This window comes from Phalacrocorax carbo, chromosome 6 (assembly GCF_963921805.1).
Source record: "Phalacrocorax carbo chromosome 6, bPhaCar2.1, whole genome shotgun sequence".
Classification (NCBI taxonomy): Eukaryota; Metazoa; Chordata; class Aves; order Suliformes; family Phalacrocoracidae; genus Phalacrocorax; species Phalacrocorax carbo.
The window spans coordinates 35,135,105-35,149,484 of record NC_087518.1 but is presented as its reverse complement, the minus strand read 5'-3'; the positions used below and the strand labels follow the sequence as shown (position 1 = coordinate 35,149,484).

Sequence of the window (14,380 nt, the reverse complement as noted above, 5' to 3'; positions counted from 1 at the left end):
GCGTGAGGCCGACCTCAAACCCGGGTGTATCCCCCCTGGCACCCCCATGGGGTGAAGCCAGTAATGGGACGGACGCCTGGCTCTGTTTAACACACTTTTATCCATTTAGGAGGTCTGTTGTGCCTTTTCTGCTTAGCCCTTGTGTGAGCGTAGCCAGTGGTGGCTCAGCTGGGTTATGGTGCCAGAATATAGGGGCATCCCCGCTGGGTAAGAAGTGCTGGCCATGAGGGACTGGATTTTACCCTTCGTGTGAGCAGGTTTCCTTCTCCATGTCCAGGGTGGCTCCCCGGAGGAGGCGCAGAGTGGGCGCCAAGGTGTTATTTTGGCAGCCAGGGAGGCTCCATGCACCGCCAGCTTGCGGCATGGCCACAGCGGGGCTGTGCCAGGCAGGACAAGGGCTCCTGCCAGCATTGGGCTGCTCAGGGTGCCGTGGGACGGGGGTTGGCTGTCCAGCCCCACTGGCACACTGCAAAGCCTCCCTTCCCTCTGGGCAGCCCAGCAAGGGTAGGCACCTACAAGTAAGCAAAAACGAGGGCGAGGACAGCCACGGCCCCGACCAGCTTGAAGATGAGGGGCAGGGTGGTGGTCGAGGGATGCTCCTCCACATGCCGTGTCTGCAGGGGCTTGATGATGCGGTGCTGCTGGTTGAGGATCGCCTCCCTGGCACCCGGCCACATGCCCGGGCCCCGCAGGCGGTACTGGTATGGCGTGCAGGGCCCGAAGAGCACCTCCAGCGCCAGCTTGGGGTCGGTGAGGAAGAGGGCGAGCAGGTTGGGCTTGACCCCCACCTGGCAGGCGAGCTCGTCCATGTAGGGGATGTAATCCACCTGGATGGTGTGCCGCTGGCTCTTCACGTACCTGTGGGCAGGGAGGGCAGGTGGGTGCTGGCAGCAGAGCTGGCAGATGCCCTGTACGCCTGCGAGGCGGTACTGGACAGACCGCTGTCGGGAAGGACCAGCAGGGAGGGCATAGCATGGCTGAGTGCATCCCTGCCATCCGTTGGCACAGCAAATGTGCTGGGACGCAGCCTCGGGACAGGACGGGTGGCCACGAGCAGCCGTGCTCAGACCGGCCTTGTCCCTTTTTGCGCAGTGGTCTTACCTCTTTGCCATCGCTTCTCTTTTATGCTTGATGTCAGCCTCCATGTCATGCCGTGAGGGCAGCTTGTTCAACCCTAGGGAGGATGGGCCACAGCATGGGGGTGCTGCACCCCACTGGGGACAGTGGCTGGTGCAGTGCTTCCCTTGCCTGGCTGCTGCGCCCCTGTCAGCAGCACCGTGCGGGCACTCTGGCACCCGAGGCATGTCCCAGCCCCTCAGGATGGGAAGGACCAGGCAATGGGGCGCAGGGTACGGATATCCCTGCGCTGCTCAGGCAAAAGCCTGGCTCACCATGATGGCTGCAAGATGGCCATGCCATCGCCCGTGACTAGGGCGTGACCAGCTGGCTGCTGCCTCCCAAACATGGCTGGGCACCGTCTGCCCTGGCTCCCGGGGTGCAGGCCCAGGCTGCAGCCACAGGGGGGGTTTCCTTCACTTACCCTTGAAGACGCGGGTGGCCCAGCGACACTGGAGCTCAGAGATGGGCATGATGGCGCCCAGGGGCTGGACGAGGCCAATGAAAGCCAGCGTTGGCTTCTCCAGGTCAGGGGGAAACATGAATTTGTAGAGGGGGATCTGGTTCTCCACCACCTTCACGTAGCCCTCGAGGAAGGGGAAAGAGAAGCTGTATCCTGTGGCAAAGACCACAGCATCAATCTCTTCCCTGGTGCCGTCATCAAAGATGGCAGACGTCTCCGTGAACTCCCGGATGTTTGGCTTCACCAGCACCTTGCCCGAAATGATGCGGTTGGGCAGGTCGTCATTGATGCTTGGGTGCTGGTCAAGGATCCTGGAAAGCACAAGGAGCCATCAGGGTGCTGTGGTAGGGTGTCTCTGCTCCATGCCCTGCTCTGGCCATTGCTCCTGCTCTGAGGATGCTTGTCCGCAGGGATGCTCAGCCCCAGGGATGCTCCTCACCAATAGTGGTGGTCCCCCAGGGGTGCTCAGCAGCTGCTACTGCACTGGTGCCACCAAGGGTCCCCAGAAGGGGCTCCCTTTTGCCTTGTCTGGTCAGAGCAGAGCTATTAACTGGGTTTCCAGGCCTGGTGCCTCAGCCCCAGCCTGGGCCCAGGGAGCAAGGAAATGGCCAAGTGAGGCTGGACATGGCAGGGAGCCAGGGGGTCCCTCCTGGGCAGGGGGAGCTTTTGCTGGCACCTGTGCTTTGGCTTCAGGCCGTAGTGCGAGTGGTCAAACCTCGCGTTCATCTGCTTCTCTGCATAGTCGCTCGCCATGGAAAGGCCCAGCAGCATCTGCAGGAACACCTTCATGCGGGTGGTGAGGATGGTGTCGATGGGGTAGCCCTGATCTCCAACACGGTTGAGGATCCATGCGCCGCGGCGGGTGCTAAGGAACACCTGGGTGAGGAAGAAAGCATCACCTCCTGAAGGCTGTGACAGTCCTAGGGGTCTGCCCCAGGGTGGGCATGTCCGCGCACGGGGATCACTCCTCTTCATGCTGCCTGGGTGCTGGCAAAGACCCAGAGGGCAGTGGGAGCCAAGGGTGGGCAGCTGGCAGGGAGAGGTTGGGAAGAGCCGCAGGGGGAGCCCCAGCCCAGGGCTGGGCACTGGAAATCAGGGTATCCCTATGGGATCGAGTCTCGGCTGCCACTGCTGCCTGGCAGCTGGGACTGCCATGTGCTGGCAATGCCAAACGCGGCCGTCACCGGGACGGAATGGCGGCCATGCCAGCACATTTGTGCTGGTGTCCTCATGCAGCCAGCAGTGTCCCACGGTGGGCTGCCCTGCCCACTGGGTCCCCACTCCTGCTCCTCACCTGCTTGGCCGTTTGGCTGATCTCCACGGCCAGGTCCAACCCTGAATTCCCAATCCCGATGACAACGACCCTCTTGCCCGTGAAATCCTGGGGATCCTTGTAGTCTCGGCTGTGGAGGTAGCGTCCCTTGAACTTCTCGATGCCTGTGGGTGGGGTCGAGGGATGCTTGGCTTCCTGGTGCTGGGGCGGAGGGTCACCTCCCCAAAACCAAAGTGGGGGCCCTCCCTGGCCCCACCAGACCCCTCCTGGGGAGCGTGGGAGCGCTGCCTGAGTCAAAGCAAGGCAGGGGAATGCTGAGGCTGGGAGGAAGAGCAGCAGGGAGAAGAGGGGTTCCCATGGTCGAGCTTTCTGGGGTGTCTCCTTGCCATGGGGCAGCCCACGGGGCGGTACCTGGGAAGGTGCTCAGCGGGAGGTGCGCGTCGGTGTGGTGCCCGGTGCACACCAGCACGGCGTCAAAGACGTCCACCTCCTGCTTCCCCTCGCTCTCCGCAACCACCTCCCACTGGCCCGTGGCGGCGAAGTCGGGGCGCTTGGTCACACGGCACACGTTGGTCTGGGTGCAGAGCGAGCGGGCGTCAGGCATCCCGAGCTCCACGGCCCCGCTGCCACCGTGGCCCCGGATCCCCCAGCTCTCACCCTGAAATGGATGTGGCGGAGCAGGTCGAAGTGCTGGGCGTACATGCGGAAGTACTCCATGATCTTGGAGTTGTGCATGTAGTTGGGGAAGTCCTCAGGGACGGGGAAGTCACTGAAGCACATCATCTCCTTGGAGGTGTTGATGATGACGGAGCGGTAGATGCTGGCGCGTCCCTCTTCGGGGTGCTCCTGTGGGGCAGGGCAGAGCTCGGTGCAGGGACGGGGCAGTGATGGGGAGGGATGGGTGGGGCTGATGTGGTGGCCCTTTACGTGGAGCCCCTGCCCTCAGCCTCCTCCCCAGGAGCGCGCTGTAGCTGGCTGTGTGGCACCCCGTTGGCCACCGCTGCTGATTCCCGGTCGCTGCGGTGCTGACCCCCAGCAGGTCATGTGGCTCGCAGTGATTACCTCAAACCTCCAGAGCCCTCCGATGTCCCTGGTCCTCTCGAAGCAGACGGGCTCTAGCCCCTCTTGCAAGCAGGCTTTGATGGCACACAGCCCGCTGCTGCCCCCTCCGATGATGGCCACCCTCTTCGCCATGCTGCCCTCCACCACTGGGCCTCTGCCTGGGGACAGAACCGGAGGGTGGGGCTGAGGGGCAAGGGGGACAGCCGTGCAAATTTTTGGCCCTGTGCAGCAGAGGTCCCAAGCTGAGAGGCACCCCCCGCAAAAGTTTGTCTGGGGCTGTGAGGCAACTGCTATTCCCCACCTGGGCAGGGACCTGGCCAGCCGGGGTTTTGCACCACTGCGGTGTTGCCTTTGGATGCCCTGGGGAGAAATGCTACCGAGTGCCAGGGAGCCTTGAAATCTCCCTGCCCACACAAAGTCCAGGCGATGGAGATGTGCCAGAGTGCCGTGCCCTGCCTCGGGTACCGATGGCTCCCTCCTAGGCGGGCAACAGCCCCTCTGCCTGCGCTTTACCCCCTTTCTTCCCTGGGGAGATGTCCGTCATGCCGCCCCAGCACCCACTGCGTGCCGGCAGCCCGTGGGGAGGCCCTCAACCGACCTGTGGCCGTGGGAGTGGCAGCCGGGGAGGGCTGTGGCAGGCGAGGGGCTGCGTGAGGGTCTCTGCCGGCTCGCCCCGTGCCGTGACGCTGGATGGTGGCCTGGCTTTATGGCGTGTAGCAGCGGCGGCGAGCAGGGCGTCGCCCTCCGCCACTCCTCCCATGGTGCTGGGGAGAGGAAGCCAGGACCCAGCTGACTCCTGGCTGCCTGCTCGGCTTTTCCGGCAGCAGAAAACCTCTCGCAGCAGCCTTGGATGGTGGGGTAAAGAGCTGTCCCGTGCTCCTCACCGCGAAACCTCACGCAGAGACACGGTGGGGACACAGGGCTGCAGGAGAGACATGCAGCCGGTCCTGGTGGCACGCATGCCAGGTAAACAAACACTGCCTTGAATCCCAGTGGGATTATTGTGATTAGCCCAGCCCTGTCTATGCTGGTACCTGGGGACACACATGGCTTAGGCTGCTCTGGTGGCACCTGGGACTTCATCGCCCACGCCCCTGTGCCTCTGGGCTGGGCACGTCGGCAAGACATCCCCGTAGCCACAGCTTGCTTCTAGCCCATCAGGGAAATTTGCTCTCCTGTGTCCAGGGAGCTGAGCAAGGCACCTGGCTTTGGAGGGGCCAAGCTCTGCAGCTGAAATGGTTTGAACCTTATAAAACTCACAGTATGTTGGCAGTAAATGTAATAAAGCTCTTTCTATCCCTCACTGTTGATAAGGGTTGATCTCTGTCCAGGGCAGAGGCGCCGAACTGCCAACCCACGCTCAATGTCTGCCTGTTGAAAAGCATCGAAAGCATCTCTTACCAAGTAGGGGGATCGCCGCGGGGACAACGAGAAGACAGCACTGGCAGCACTACCTTCCCTGCTCCACTCCCAGCTGGCTTCTGGCTCTTTTGCAAGCTCTGCAGGGACTGCCCAAGGGCAACTGGTACACTCCTCCCAGCTCTCAACCCCACTGCCGTGCTATGAAGCCTCTGTGCAGGTAGCCTTTGAATTTGCCCTTCTCCCTTGGTGGCTACAAGAGGCTGCACAGCCCTGGACTTTGCCCGCAGTGTGCTTGGGCTCATGGCCTGGCCAAAGCATGCCGTCAGGCACAGGGGACGGCAGGAGTGCACCAGGGTCAAGCCATGACATTTTGGCCAAGACCAGCTTGTTGATGTCTGCAGGAAAGCCATGGTCCTCGCTGCCTGGCAAGCACCCAGGACGGACACAGTGGTGGGCAGTGTGTGCAGACACGTCTGCTCAGTGCTTCCACAGGGGACAGAGGTGCCGTGGGGCTAGCGAAGCAGAAAGCACCAGTCTCCTCCTTCCTATCAGCGGGCTGGCACCCGTGCTTGGAGGCGCAGTGACAAGTGACAAGCAGAAGAGGAGACCAAGGTCTCGCTGGCAGAGGCGGGGAGAAGCAGGGCAGAGATGAGATGGCAGCAGGGCAGCCCGTGACCCAACGGGGCTGTGCACTGGTAATGGTGGGTGCCACCAAGCAGCTCACGGAGGGTCCTGCATGTGAGTCAGGAGCAACTTCTGGCATGCACATGCATGTGGGGACAATCCACAGATGCACAGAGTTGCTGCCATACTCCTCCCTGGTCTGAAGAGGAAGACTCCAATGGCTGTAAGAACCGCCTGGACGAAAAGCACCCCGTACTTGGGAGCTTTTGTAGAGCTAAGAAGTTTTGGCACAGCTCAAGCAGCCCTGGTTGCCCCAAACCCTGACTACACTGGAGCGTGCCACCTGCCCATGATCCTGCAGCCATCACAGAGTTTGTCTCTGCCTTGGGGCCGGAGGGCTGGCCAGAATGGCTCGGTGCTGCCGTGCACATGCCGGACCAGCCCAGCCGGCTGCTGGGCATACATTGCAACCCAGGGAATTTTTTCTAATTTGGTCACTGTACGAGTCCCAGATTGGAGTGCATACCAAAGCTGGTAGCTTTATCGGCTCACGATGCCACTAGGTCATGGTTCAGCTCTGGGGGAACCTTGTCGTGCCAAGCGCTTTCATTTCAGCCCCTGTATAGCTGATGCTGGGTGAGAGACAGAGCCAGGGTGCTTGTACCAGTGGACCTCAGGCTGTTCCTGCACACTTCACCCAGAGGAACAGCACTCTTCAACACTGCCTGGTTTTAATACGACTTAATGGGGTGGCTCTGTATGTTAGGGAGTGTTTTGATTGTGTAGAACTTAACAATTGTGATGATAAGGTCGAGTGCTTATGGGTAAGGATGAGGGGGAAGGCCAACACGGCAGATATCCCGCTGGGGGTCTGTTACAGACCACCCAGCCAGGTTGAAGAGGTAGAAGAAACATTCTACAAGCAGCTGGCAGATGCATCACAATCAGTTGCCCTTGTTCTTGTGGGGGAACTTCAATTTACTGCACGTCTGCTGGAAATACAACACAGCAGAGAGGAAACAGTCTAGGAGGTTTCTGGAGTGAGTGGAAGATAACTTCCTGATGCAGCTGGTAAGTGAGCCGACCAGGGGAGGCGCCTCGCTTGATCTATGGTTTAAACAGAGAAGGACTGGTGTGAGATGTGGTGGTCGGAGGCCGTCTTGGGCTCAGCGACCATGATATGATTGAGTTCTCAATTCTTGGTGAAGCAAGAAAGGGTGTCAGCATCCTGGCTTGTATCAGGAATAGTGTGGCCAGCAGGAGTAGGCAAGTGACCATGCCCCAGTCCTCAGCACTGGTGAGGCCACACCTTGAATGCTGTGTTCAGTTTTGGGCCTCTCACTACAAGAAGGACGTTGAGGTGCTGGAGTGTGTTCAGAGAAGGGCAACGAAACTGGTGAAGGGTCTGGAGAACAAGTCTTACGAGGAGCGGCTGAGGGAGCTGGGGTTGTTTAGCCTGGAGAAGAGGAGGCTGAGGGGAGACCTTATCGCTCTCTACAGCTACCAGACAGGAGGTTGTAGTGAGGTGGGTGTTGGTCTCTTCTCCCACGTTATTAGAGATAGGATGAGAGGAAATGGCCTCAAGCTGCATCAGGGAAGGTTTAGATTGGGTATTAGGGAAAATGTCTTTACTGAAAGAGTGGTCAGGCATTGGAACAGGCTGCCCAGAGAGGTGGTGGTGTCACCATCCCTGGAGGTGTTGAAAAAACATGTAGACGTGGCACTTTGGGACATGGTTTAGGAGGCATGGTGGCGTTGGGTTGACGGTAGGACTTGATGATCTCAGAGGTCTTTTCCAACCTTAACGATTCTATGATTCTATAATCCGTGTCTTCCTGGGCCTGAGCGCACTAATAGGCCTTAATGGCCATGACGAACCTCACCTGCGCCCAGTCACCCCACCCACATGCTGGGGCACTATTTAAGCTCACTCCAGAGCCCTCACTCCCTGCCTGGCTGTGGTTCCTGTACTTTTCTGTCTCAGTCTCAGCCCTGGCTCATTACAGAGACTCCTCATGGTCCCTTCCTGCCAAGGACAAGCAGTCTGCTATGAAAAACAGCCTGCCTGGAGCACAGGGGGCCCCAGCAGTTGTTGGCAGAGCCAAGGCCCCTTGCTGTGGGAGGTGCAGGTGAGGCTCAGCTCCCGGGGCTGCCCAGCAGTCTGGGTAGGGTGTGTTGCTAGCCATGGCTATGGGGAAGGGACTGACTCCGCAGCATGCTGTCAGCAGCATTGGTAATGTGCTGACAAACAGGAGTTGCTGGGAATGCGCAGTACCCGCTGGGAGACCGAAAGTCCTGTGGAGGGGGGAAGGAGCTGTAATCTCTGCCCCAGGGCTTCAACAGCAGGGTGTTGCTGGGAGCTGCTTCCCCAGTTACCTGCTCTCTTAGAAATGGCATGGGTGGACCAAACCCTCAGTTGCACCATTCTTTCCCCATGGCACTAATAGCCAGGTGCTTTTGTCTTTGTTGGCTGCGACCTGGCCTCGGTGCAATGCTCAATTCAAACGCAGTAGGGAAGAGGCACGTTGCTTAAGAAGGCAGAGCTCTTTATAAACCTGAGGACAGACCCCAGTGAGTCCCCTCCAGGCAGGCATTCTGCAGCAGGCTGTGCAGGGCACGCTCATGACAGCAACACGATCAGTGTATTTACAGCATACAGATACATGGGCGATTGCAGAGGAATCTCTGCAAAGCCACAGCTACCACATACACCACAGGCTAATGCAACAGGTGCCCAGCAAGGGCATGCTTTTCACATTATCAATATTGATATTTCACAGTATCAAGAGTGAGCTGCTGGATGAATGTGCTGAGCCTTCCCAGGGCTCTGCAGAGACTGGTTTTTCACAGGATGGTTCCATCAGCGCAGCTGCTTGGTCAGTGCACACCCTGCCTGACGGTATGTCAGGAGGGCAGGATGGCACCAAACGTCTGAATGTGGGCCCGGGAGCCTGCAGAACTGCTAGCATTGAAGTCTTGGCTGGATAGACGGGGTCTAGGATGAGAGTTCAAGTCCCAGTATCCCCTCCCTGTGGACGCTTAGAAAACTGGGTACCCGGCTCCTCCTTTGGGAGGGACCCAGCCATCAATGGCTCCAGAGCGCAAAGATGGCAGGCGCGTTGAGTGGGGACAGCCAGCAGTACTCCACCACGCTGTACAGCGTGTAGCCCAGCAGCAAACCGAAGAGCACGTCCGTCACGTTGTGCCTGCCCAGCATGACCCTTGAAATGCCGACAATGAGAGCCCAGAGCACCATGAGGACCCGCAGTGGGACGGCGAGCACCAGGTGGTGCAGAACAAAGCGGCACACCAGGGCGGCTCTGGTGGCGTGGCCTGACGGGAAGGAGTACTTGTCCACTGAGATGGTGACGAACATGTCCATCTTGTTGTGGGTGGGCCGCCGACGCTTAACGAGCCCTTTCACCACTGCCACCAGCACCAGATCCAGCAGCAATGCTAGGAGACAGTAACAGTGAGTGAGCAAGAAAGTAAGTTGTTTTTTATTTTTTTCCTCTCCCCCCTGCCACGGGAGACAAGGCAAGAATGAAACCAGAGTCACTAGCTAAGAAAACAAGGCTGTAGCTACCACAGCCTGCTAAGTGAAGGCAGTGTTTCCCATGGCTATGATGGCCGGCTAGGGAGAGCGTGGCACTCATCCAGCGCTTGGCCTTCTCCAGCACGAGCACATCTTCAATCTCCACTCTTGCTGCACGCAGCCCTTGTGCAATGCCAGATCCTCTGCTGATGTTGGCCGGGACGCCGCCAAGAGCTCTTCTTTCTGTGTAAAATCTGATCTCACTGTGACTTAGGGCTCAAACTGACCCTTAATCTGAAGACAACAGGAGGGTTAATATTCCCCACAATTCACTTTCTGACAGTTTGTCCTGGCTCAGTAGCTGCTATATGGCCCTCTACCCTTCAGTCCTTCTACCCGCTGCCTGGAGTACCGTGTTTTTTGAGGGCAACTTCACCCATTGCTGTTAATGGCTTCTCCCTGTTGTGCAGGTATGGTGGCTGAGGGCCGTGTGGCTTCACCCTCCCTACAGCGGGTGGGCGGCCACGTCGGTTTAGGGCAGTGGTGGGGCCGGAGCCTGGGGGTGGCAGGGAAAGAACGGATCCGGGATGGTCGTGGGGCTGGGCTGCCGCGCCACAGGTGGGCAGGCTGGCTGTGGGGTAGAGCTGGCTGGCGGTGGGTGCAAGCGGCCAGGGGGCCTGTGGGCTGGGCAGGCCCTGCGTGGGCAAGACAGACGCCTCAGGATGGACACCAGAGACTGAGACATCCCCGCAGCCTGGTCCCTGGTCCCCCTGGCACAGGGACCAGCTTTATTGCCCTTTTCCCGAGACGCCCTGGCCAGGCGAGTTCCTGGTTTCTGCACCACCTCTGTACGGACAACTCATGGGTAGAGCTTGCGGAGCTGCCGGGCCAGGATTTAGGGAACGGAGCGATCCGTGTCCTCAGAGCAGCCCCTGAGAAGATCTCACGTGGCTCTGGCAGAGCAGGAAGGTGAGAAAGAGCAGACTGCATCTTCAAGGAACCAACCCCCTCCATGCCTCCTGGTGTGGCGGCAGACCTAGTACGAGACTACAGAAACACCTGAGCCCAAAGGAAGAGAAGAAGATTGCCAACAGGACCCGCTGCCTCCTGCATTTTGGGTTAAGGAGAGAGCGAGACATAGGCAAGGGTGGCCACAATCAAACCGATGCTGAAGAACTTGAAGATGTGGGATGTGGTGCTGGAGTGGGGAGGACGGCCCTTGGCTGTGGTTTGCAGGGGCTTGACCACACGCTGATGCTGGGTGAGGATCGCCTCCCTGGCACCCGGCCACTTGCCCGGGCCCCGCAGGCGGTACTGGTATGGCGTGCAGGGCCCGAAGAGCACCTCCAGCGCCAGCTTGGGGTCGGTGAGGAAGAGGGCGAGCAGGTTGGGCTTGACCCCCACCTGGCAGGCGAGCTCGTCCATGTAGGGGATGTAATCCACCTGGATGGTGTGCCGCTGGCTCTTCACGTACCTGTGGGCAGGGAGGGCAGGTGGGCTTGGCATGTGGACATGGCAGTAATGGTGGCAGCGGTAATGGCTGCGCAGGGTCCTTACCGCTTGGCCATTTCCTCCTTGGTTTGCATGATGTCAGCCAGCATGTTGGCAGATGGTGGCAGGTCAAGCAGCCCTGGGGAAGAGGAGGCCGTGGCAGGAGGGAGGGCTGTGCTCCCACCATGGTACGTCTGGCCTCTGCTTGCACACAAAAGCCTTTGGGGCTTTGGCCACGTGCCATCATGGCAGGAGCAAAGGACGAGGGAGAAGGTGGTTGTAGATAACGGAGCCTGTTAGTGGCCCCCACAAGAAAAGATGAGCACGAGGCTCACTGCAAAATGCAACGGTGGTTTTTGTGCTTATGAATAAACAAAAGGAGGACAACAAAGGCGAGTGGAGGGAGGCGGTGTGCGAGGGGATGCCACCACTTGAACAACTGAGCCTTGCTGTGGCCTGGGGAGCCTGGCTACATCCTCCCACCCTGCCTCGCTTACCCTTGAAGACGCGGGTGGCCCAGCGACACTGGAGCTCGGAGATGGGCATGATGGGGCCCAGGGGCTGGATGAGGCCAATGAAAGCCAGCGTTGGCTTCTCCAGGTCAGGGGGGAACATGAATTTGTAGAGGGGGATCTGGTTCTCCACCACCTTCACGTAGCCCTCGAGGAAGGGGAAAGAGAAGCTGTATCCTGTGGCAAAGACCACAGCATCAATCTCTTCCCTGGTGCCGTCATCAAAGATGGCAGACGTCTCCGTGAACTCCCGGATGTTTGGCTTCACCAGCACCTTGCCCGAAATGATGCGGTTGGAGAGGTTGTCGCTGACAGTTGGGTGCTGTTCAAAGACCCTGGAAAGCACAGAAGGACCTCATGTGTGGCCCAGGTAGAGGGATGGGCAGTGCTGGGGCAGGTCCCTGGGGTGCTGCTGGGGTGCTCACGTATGCTGGGGCTGGAGGCCATAGAGCGTGTGATTGAAGCGGGCGTTCAGCTTTCTGCTTATGAGAAAGTTGATGATGTGGGGCATCAGTCTGTAGAGGAGCTGTAAGAAGCGTCTGAGGTAGAGATAGTCAAAGGGGTACCCCCCATCTGCCACCCGGTGCAGCACCCAGGTCCCACGCCGGGTGCTGAGGAAGACCTGGGAGGAAGGAGAGGAGACGTGGTGGCATGGCAGCGTCCTCAGGTCTGGGCTGGGCCCCTGCCGTACCCCTTGGACAGGGATGCCAGCACAGCGGCTGGGACCACAACAGCCACCTGCATCGAGAGGGCCCAGGGTGCTCATGGCTGGATGCTGGAGGGAGTGGGAGCCCAAGGGATGGTGGGGGGGTCGCTCGGTGCCCTCTGGGGAAAAAGAATAGGCACCCCAGCCCCACTGGCTCTCCCAGCACACCTGCTTGGCCACTTGGCTGAGCTCCACCGCAATGTCGCATCCTGAATTCCCGGTGCCGACCACGACCACCCGCTTCCCCCAAAAGGACTGCAGGTCCTTGTAGTCCCGGCTGTGCAGGTACCAGCCCTCAAACTTTTCCAGCCCTGGAAGAGATAGGGAAGCCACGCCAGGCAGGAACGTGGGGCAGGGGGTGGATTTTGGGAACAGGCTAGGACCAGCGAGACCAACGGGAGCGATGCAGCCCTGGGATGGTGCCCAGAGAGGCGGTGGCCTCTCCAGCCTGGGAGATGCTGAGCGTGGCCCTGAGCATCCTGATCTGGCTTTGGGGCCAGCCTGGTTTGGAGCAGGTCTTGGACTGGAGACCGCCATGTTCCCATGCCAACATCCTTCTGCAGTTCCCGCCCAGTGCCAGGCCCTGGGGGCAGAGGAGCAGCTGGGGTCTGTGCCATCCTGCCACACCCCGGTGATGGTGTGCTCCAGCCTGTTCCCCACCCAAAGAGGGCCTCAACAGCTGAAAGCCCTGCAGGTGTTTTTGCCTGGCACCCAGAGGAGAAGGCCACCACTAGTGCCGAGCTCTCAAGCCTTGCCAGGGAGCTGGAGAGCCCAGCGGGTGTGTGGCCAGCAACTGAGGGAGCCTGTCTCTGGTGGGAGAGGTGACCTGGCAATGGTGGCACCGGCCAGCAGGGCGCTTTGGTCAGATGCTGAGAGCATGTCAAGAGCAACCAAGGACAGACCACCAGGACGGATGGGATAGCAGCATGCTTGCTCAATGCCACCAGGTGCGTTAACCTGTGGAGGCACTTTTGGCAACAGCCAGCACGAGGTGGGGGCTAAGCCAGAGAGGAGGGTGCTGCCAGGGGTGTCAGGGAGCAGGTGAGCAGCCCACGGGGCGGTACCTGGGAAGGTGCTCAGCGGGAGGTGCGCGTCGGTGTGGTGCCCGGTGCACACCAGCACGGCGTCAAAGACGTCCACCTCCTGCTTCCCCTCGCTCTCCGCAACCACCTCCCACTGGCCCGTGGCGGCAAAGTCGGGGCGCTTGGTCACACGGCACACGTTGGTCTGGGTGCAGAGCGAGTGGGCGTCAGGCATCCCGAGCTCCACGGCCCTGCTGCCACCGCGCCCCCGGATCCCCCAGCTCTCACCCTGAAACGGATGTGGCGGAGCAGGTCGAAGTGCTGGGCGTACATGCGGAAGTACTCCATGATCTTGGAGTTGTGCATGTAGTTGGGGAAGTCCTCAGGGATGGGGAAGTCACTGAAGCACATCAGCTCCTTGGAAGCGTTGATGATAAGGGAGGGGTAGATGCTGGCGCGTCCCTCCTCGGGGTGCTCCTGTTGGAGCAGGGCACAGCTAGGTGCTGGCGTGGGAAGCCAGGGCTGCGGGTTTGCAGTGGACACCTGCCTCCCTGCCTGGCGCGTCACTGTGCCCATGGGTGCAGGATTAAGCCACACGTGGTTATAGCCCCTGTCCTTGCACCCAGCACCGTGCTGCAGGTGTGACCACCTGCCCTGCAAAATGGGGCAGGACAGACATGGGACAGCCAGTGGGGTGAGGTGGGGCCAGGATAGGTAGGAAGGGACTGGAGGGGACCGGGAGCAAAGCAGCAGGGGAAGGGATGAATGAGACCAGGAAGGGAGGAATGGGAAGGGCAAAGGCTGAGCTGGGAGAGTGGGCCCTGAGGTAAGGTCCTTGGGGAGGATTTGTCCTGCTGCTGGTGGGAAGGAGACGGGTCCAGTGTGGCTGGCACACCAGCTGGCACCATGGGCACCTCCCGCTGCCGCAGCAGGTCTTTTTTTGCCGTGGTTTTCCTGGGCAACCTGCCTGCTGCACGCATGGAAAGCAGGGGAGCAGAGCTTTTTAGCTGCCAAGGACTCATCCCAATGCCATCCGTACTGCTGCTGCGGGGCAGGCTGACACAGCCTGGGCCTTACCTCGAAGCGCCAGAGGCCCCCGATGTCCCCGCTCCTCTCGAAGCAGATGGGTACCAGCCCCTCATCCAGGCAGCATTTCAGGGCACACAGGCCAGAAACCCCAGCCCCAATGATTGCTACTCGCTGGGCAGTCATGT

At 60.0% G+C, this 14,380-nt stretch overlaps 2 protein-coding genes across 6 annotated transcripts; both read right to left on the bottom strand.

The window, feature by feature from the left end:
- Nucleotides 1-81: 81 nt before the first annotated feature.
- LOC135313911 (flavin-containing monooxygenase 5-like) lies at nt 82-5,593 on the bottom strand. Of its 5 annotated transcripts, none has more exons than XM_064454662.1 (10): nt 5,316-5,593; nt 4,216-4,274; nt 3,915-4,072; nt 3,510-3,698; nt 3,264-3,426; nt 2,874-3,016; nt 2,256-2,455; nt 1,541-1,890; nt 1,102-1,174; nt 82-858 (listed from the first exon to the last, which is right to left on the bottom strand). In XM_064454662.1, exons 1-10 carry the CDS (start codon nt 5,576-5,578, stop codon nt 513-515), a joined length of 1,944 nt encoding a protein of 647 aa, XP_064310732.1. In that variant the 5' UTR covers nt 5,579-5,593; the 3' UTR covers nt 82-512. The 5 variants fall into 5 exon arrangements, with proteins under 5 accessions (XP_064310732.1, XP_064310733.1, XP_064310734.1 ...); XM_064454663.1 differs by lacking the exon at nt 4,216-4,274 and adding an exon at nt 5,219-5,285 and having other exon boundaries at nt 5,369-5,593; XM_064454664.1 differs by lacking the exon at nt 4,216-4,274 and having other exon boundaries at nt 5,316-5,404.
- Nucleotides 5,594-10,539: 4,946 nt separating this feature from the next.
- Nucleotides 10,540-14,378, bottom strand: LOC135314123 (flavin-containing monooxygenase 5-like). The gene is made up of 8 exons (XM_064455767.1): nt 14,244-14,378; nt 13,455-13,643; nt 13,209-13,371; nt 12,313-12,455; nt 11,864-12,060; nt 11,424-11,773; nt 10,993-11,065; nt 10,540-10,909 (listed from the first exon to the last, which is right to left on the bottom strand). The coding sequence occupies exons 1-8, from the start codon at nt 14,376-14,378 to the stop codon at nt 10,555-10,557; spliced, it is 1,605 nt and encodes a 534-aa protein (XP_064311837.1). The 3' UTR covers nt 10,540-10,554.
- Nucleotides 14,379-14,380: the final 2 nt, after the last annotated feature.

Coding starts and splice junctions, on each gene's coding strand:
- LOC135313911 (XM_064454662.1), bottom strand. CDS start 5,578: ATGAGCCCAAGCACACTGCGGGCAAAGTCCAGGGCTGTGCAGCCTCTT. Junction 3,699..3,914: donor GAGGGCTCTGGAGGTTTGAG/GTAATCACTGCG, acceptor CCTGCCCCACAG/GAGCACCCCGAAGAGGGACG. Junction 859..1,101: donor AGAGAAGCGATGGCAAAGAG/GTAAGACCACTG, acceptor CCCTGCCCACAG/GTACGTGAAGAGCCAGCGGC.
- LOC135314123 (XM_064455767.1), bottom strand. CDS start 14,378: ATGACTGCCCAGCGAGTAGCAATCATTGGGGCTGGGGTTTCTGGCCTG. Junction 13,372..13,454: donor TCCGCCACATCCGTTTCAGG/GTGAGAGCTGGG, acceptor CTCTGCACCCAG/ACCAACGTGTGCCGTGTGAC. Junction 12,456..13,208: donor CCCGCTGAGCACCTTCCCAG/GTACCGCCCCGT, acceptor TATCTCTTCCAG/GGCTGGAAAAGTTTGAGGGC.